General features: G+C 36.4%; 1 protein-coding gene across 4 annotated transcripts in view; it reads left to right on the forward strand.

Annotated features, from left to right (window-relative positions):
- The window catches only part of LOC115223618 (WD repeat-containing protein 13), a 234336-nt gene extending 228703 nt beyond the window's left edge, over window positions 1-5633 (forward strand). For all 4 annotated transcript variants that reach the window (XM_036512345.1, XM_029794275.2, XM_036512346.1 and 1 more), the window contains 3 exons: window positions 956-1075; window positions 3777-3895; window positions 5315-5633. In XM_036512345.1, the coding sequence (XP_036368238.1) occupies window positions 956-1075; window positions 3777-3895; window positions 5315-5511 (436 nt within the window). In that variant the 3' untranslated portion in view covers window positions 5512-5633. The remainder of the gene's footprint in view (window positions 1-955; window positions 1076-3776; window positions 3896-5314) is intronic.
- Window positions 5634-6199: the final 566 nt, after the last annotated feature.

Consider the following 6199-nt stretch of genomic DNA (forward strand, 5'->3'; position numbering starts at 1 on the left):
AGACATACACACGCACACACACACATACACACGCACACACCAAATCCAAAGACGAAATAAATTATAAATTACTCACTTTTCTGCGTCCCTTTATTTTCTTCTGTTGATTTGTAAAAATTTTTAGTTTTTCCATTTTCTGAACTTTATTTATTTAAATCTCTTATGATAACTTTTTTTTTCATAATGAGCCATTAAAAAAAAATGGGTCTTAAGTCTTATAAATTCTCTTAAACGCCAGAGACCCCCCTCCACCTTCGATCTCTTTTGTTATTGCTATGGCAACAGAAAATCAAATGCAAGTCATTTTCAGATACTTCCTTTTGGATGATTGTTACTGTCTAACCGCATGTCAGTTCTAACTGAGCAGACCTATGACTACATGTGTTCCAGCCATGACCAATCTCATCTGTACAAAGTGTTCATTTTCCTTTTTACAAAGACGGTAGCAGTGTGATTGGAAGGGAAGTTGACTGTTACTTCTAGTACAATGAGCAAAAACATGATGAAGAGAGTCAAATTTTGATTTAGGAAAACACTGACCTGGCTTTTACTTGTTTCAGTCATTGAACTGTGGCCATGCTGGGGCACTACCATCAAAGAGTTTAGTCAAACAAAATGACCCCGGTACTTATTAAGACGGGTACTTATTCTATGAGCATCTTTTGCTAAGTTACAGGGAAATAAACAAACTAACACTGGTTGTCAAGTGATGGAGCAGAAAAATTTAAATACACACACAGTAGACTTCGACAAAGATTCTGTGTACCAAATCCATTCACAAGACACTTGCCCAAGGTGCTCTGCACTGTGGGACTGAACCCAAAACCATGTGGTTTGAAAGCAAGCTTCTTAACGACACAGCCATGCAGGCACCTTTAAATTTATGATAATAATAATAATAATAATAATAAAAACGATGATTTGTTGGACTAAAATGTTTAACTTTTTGTTTCAGAATAACTGTGTGTGAAAACAGAACAGTTACCAGCATTTCAGCAAGAAGTTGGATCAATAGGGAAGCCAGAGACCCATCGTTATTGGTTAATTGTGCTGTTAATTATTTGTTTTTATTCAGGTAAGGAACATAGAGAATTTTGATTTTGAATTAAGTTTTTCCATTGTTAACAATTTCTACTTATTCAGACAATTTGTTAACTATTTGGGGCTAAAGTAGAAATCACTTGTCCAAGACGCCACTCAGTGTGGGATTGAACATAAAACGCTGTCATTGCAAAGAGGGCTTCTCGAACATACAGCCATGACTGAAACATGTGTGATTTAAGTAATGGTTCTTTACATTCTAAGATCAAATCCCATCAAGGTCAACTTTACCTTTCATCCTTTCGGGAGCAAATGAAAAAAGAAGTATCATTCAAATATTGGAGTCAATGTAATTGATTAACTCGTTCCTCCCTTAATTGTGGTCCCTGTTCCATAATGTAATCAATTAACTGCTGTTCTTTTACCTAGAAGCATACAGTAATCCTTCGGCTATTGCAAGGGTTACATTCCAAAACCTCCCACAGAGATAATTAAAATCTAAATACCTATTGGCTGCAGAAACCTGGATATACTGAGGAGTCCATGATATAAATTTACATATATTAGCCAGAAAACTCTGCGATATACTGAGTGCGTGACAGGTGATCCTCGACATGGCAAGGACTTACTGTAACGATTGGTGCGAAATAGAGGGAGGCAACTCTGCTCGAGATGCATGTTAAAATATCCCAGAGTTGCCAGGTGGGGAATTATCTGTCAGCAGATGGCAGTGGATGTAACATCTTGCCTTAAACATTGGAGTGTTGACAGAAAGAAAATAAATACAGGGAGTTCTATAAAATTGCTATTGATGTTATCTTTAAGGATGAAGCGTTTCTGTTTTATTCACTTGCAAGTTTTCCTGTTAGATTTCTGATTTGAGGATGTCATCCATCCATCCATCTTAACTCCCCAGCAACCTCAGAAGCTCTGTAGAGAGTCATGAATATTGCTTTCTCTGCTAAAAGGTACAGGGGAAACAAAACAAAACGCAATCTTATTTAATAGGCATGGCTATGTGGTTGAGAAGTTTACATTGCAACCAAATGGTTTCAGGTTCAGTTCCACTTTGTAGCACTTTGGAAAAATGTCTTTTACTAAAACCCTGGGCCAGCCAATGCCTTGTGTGTGTGAATTTGGTAGACAGAAGCTGTGTGGAAGCTTGTCGTGTGTGTATGTGTCTGGTGCCATGTAAAAAGGACCCAGTACACTCTGTAAAGTGGTTGGCATTAGGAAGAGCATCCAGCCATAGAAAGCAATTCCAATCAGACAATTACAGCCTGGGATGGGGGAGGGGGTTACCAGTTCCTGTCAAATCTTCCGACCTGTGCCACCATGGAAAACTAATGTTAAAAGATGATGATGATGTGTTTGTCCACTATCACCATTTGACAAGTAGTGTTGGTTTGTTCATATCCTTACCCCAACATGGCTACAGTTCAAGGAAAGTAACAAGTAAAACATAAAAGAGAAAGTTATTTAAAAATTCATGCAATTCTCTGGTTTCATCATCATCTTCATGTAAAACTAAATTGAAGAGTGTGAAGGTGTTACGCCACTTTTAAAGATGATAGCATGTTGTCAACTTACTGTGACAGTCCCATAAAAGGCAAGAATGCTACTGCTATTTAACCCTAAGAAACACCATTTCCTGTGTCCTTATGGTTTCAAAGTGGAGGCAAGCACCTCCACCCAGCAAAGCCAGTATCCAGAGACTAGCTTCAGAGTCATTGTTCATCATCAGACTGGAGTGACATAAGGACACAGGAAACGTGTCAAGTCCAACAGGAAACGGTGTTTCCTAGGGCTAAATAACAGGAGCATTCTTCCCTTTTATGGGACTGTCACATTAAGCTGACAACATGCTATTACTTTATTGTGCTGCTACTGCATAAATCTCTCTGAGATTTAGAAATATATTATTATTTCTACTTTTAAAGATGTTGATATCTTTTACTTGCAACCTCAACAGGTTTTAACTCTTCTTAAGGATGTTTATTCCTGTTGGAATACAATGCCTTTGTTTCAGTTAATTTTATTTAGTAAGATAACTTCCACAGTTTAATAACGACAAAGTTAACGAGCTGGCAGAATTGTTAGCATGCTAAACAAAATGCTTCAAAGCATTTTTTCTAGCTTAACATTTTGACTTCAAATTCTGCTGAGGTTGACTTTGCTCTTCGTCCTTTTGTGGGGTCAATGAAATACATACCAGGCTAGTTACGCACTGGGATCAATGTAATCAACTAATTCTTCTCCCACAAAAATTTCGTGCCTTGTGCCTTCAGCAAAAAGAATTATTAATGAAAGTTTGATGGAAGAAGGTTAAGCATGAAGTCTGTAACAGGACCAAGGAAAATCTGAGTCAGGTAAGTGTGGAGAGGGTTAAAAAACTTTTTGAAGCCAACCTACCTGGTTCATCATCATTTAATGTCTGTTGTCCTTGGCATGGGTTGGACAATTTGACTAGAGTTGGAGAGCTGCACCAGACTGGTTTCTACAGCCGGATGCCCTTCCTAACACCAACCACTTTACAGAGTGTGCTGGGTGCTCTTATGTGGCACTGCACGGGTGCTTTTACTATTTCTATGGTTTAAAAAAAAACTTCCTGTTTTAAATTGATCTCAGAACTTTTCATTAAAATTTCATGTTAATTTTTGTTCCAAACATCAGAAAAGCAAACAGCACATTTCTAGAGAAGGCATTAACAAGTATGTTTCTTTGTGTATTTCCAGCATCATATCAGAAGATGGTGGTTTGCAACTGAAAAGAAAGTTTCCGATCAAACACAGAACGGCTCATGTTAAAAGTACATTTTGTCCTCTGATGTCCTTCAGACAAGGTGCATGTGTCAGTAAGTACATACAACTGATTAAGTTTATGGGACACAATATCAATGGACTTAAGAAGACCACTTCTAGTTTTATGATATTAAACCCTGCTGATTAGTTCCCATGCTCAAGGATATTCCATCAATGACCATCCCATCTTTTTTTTAGTGGTCAGGCTGTTGGACTCACAATCGTAAGATTGTGGTTTCGATTCCTGGACCGGGCAATGCATTGTGTTCTTGAACAAAACAGTTCATTTCACATTGCTCCAATCCACTCAGCTGACAAAACTGAGTTTAGCCTGGAAAGGGATGGGCTCCACCAGGCTTTCTCACCTTAGATATGCTGCATGGCTGCAACACCCTAACAATCCCCAAGGGGTTAAGGGATTTGACAATTGTCAATCTAGGAATATATTATATTGAAAGCGAAAAAAAAGAAAAAGAAAAAACTCGCTCACCTTACAAGTTGACATCTTAATAGCTGACAAATGATGTCTACCGCAGGGAGAAATGGTGCTAAGCACTTTGAATGACATGCCAGCCTGCTGCAATTATAGCCTCTATAATGTAGCGATGTTGCTTTAAAGTAGGAATACTACTCTATGCATATACAGATATGCAACATTATTTCTATAAAGTAGTGTGGCCTAGTGGTTAGAGGTGTTCATTTATGATTGCAAGATTGTGGTTTCAATTCCAGGCCCAAGTGGTGCATTGTGTTCTTAAGCAAAACACTTCAATTTACATTGCTCCAGTGCATTCAAGTCCCTAGGAAGTTAACCCTGTTAGAGACCAGTATCTTTGTTCAGCTAGAGAAGGGGAATGTTTTAATCTCAGTTACTTAGACTGGATTAAGCTTCAGCCTTTTGAGTCCTGGGGCTCATGACAGACCAAACCCAAGTGGTTTAATACCCTCTTAAAGTAGGAGCTTCATGACAATAGAAAATGCCCCTCAATCAATGAAGGGTAGAGTCTTAATAAAGATGTGGTGAATAGTATGTCTTGTAACCAATGGAGATGTTTCTAGGAACTAACACCTCTGACATGTATAATAAAAATACATGAAAAATAGCCACCCAGGATTCCAGCCACTCCTTAACCTTCCAGCTTACTTTGTTAAATGTAATGCTTATTTATTCACATCGTTTTGAATTAATCTTGCATTCAAGATTTTAAGAATGTGATGGTTTATTTTTTTGGTAGCTGTGAAAGGCTGGATCTGGCCACTTTGAACATAAGATAGGTAGAATATTCGAACTAGATGTGGACAGTTTAAATTCTAAAAGGGTTAAAGATTTCTTGTGTTTAAATCTCAGAATAAAATTAAATTTAAAAGGTTAAATTCAAACAAAGAATGCGACCTATGAAAAGTCAAAATGTTTTTTAAAATATTTTGAAATTCTAATATACCTCTCTTGTTCTGTCTCTTTTTTTTTCCAGTTTCTGGAAGTGAAGATATGTGTGTCTACTTTTTTGACATTGCAAAAGAGAACAAATCTTGTGTAAATAAACTTCTTGGACATTCTGCTCCGGTACTCGATGTTTGCTTTAACTATGATGAAAGTCTGCTGGCTTCCTGCGATGCGAATGGCATGGTTATTATTTGGAAGCGAGAAGGGAAACAGGGAACTTTGTAAAAACATAAATCTATATATATATATATGATGCTTCAACTTTACTTCCATCCTTTAAAATGTTAAAAAAAAATGTATGAAGGATGAACCAGAAGAGCCATAAATTGATATGGTTAAAAAAAAAAGGTCTAAGTATCACATAATAAGTGTATAGTGCTCACGTGCACTACAACATGTATGTGTACTTACACATATTGTGTGTGTGTGAGTGTGTATGTATATATGTATACATACAGTTATTATTCTTAAATGAGAATATTGTTGACAGACAGTGACTTTGAAGTTTAGCCAACTAACAACTGAGATGGTTTAGCCGACTGAAATTTCAAAGTCACTGTCAAAAATATTCTTATATAAAAATAATAAATTTGTACTCTACAAATGTATAGAGTAACCCATCAGATTAATGCAAAATTGTTTTTATTGTAACTGAACAATAAAAACAAACATTAATTATACACACATTGAAAAACACATTCCCACGTGTATTCCTGTATATTCAAAAGAATATTAATATTTATAAATATTGAGAATAAGTCACTCACCTTGACAACATTAAATCATTTTATATTTAAAAGACTTCATGGTTGTTCTGTTGTAAATAATGATTGATAATAATAAAAATATATTTAAATTGTAGCAATTGTTGACCTGAGTTTTTAATTAAATTTGACTGGATTTGAAACCTCAG

Source organism: Octopus sinensis, linkage group LG23 (genome assembly GCF_006345805.1).
Source record: "Octopus sinensis linkage group LG23, ASM634580v1, whole genome shotgun sequence".
Classification (NCBI taxonomy): Eukaryota; Metazoa; Mollusca; class Cephalopoda; order Octopoda; family Octopodidae; genus Octopus; species Octopus sinensis.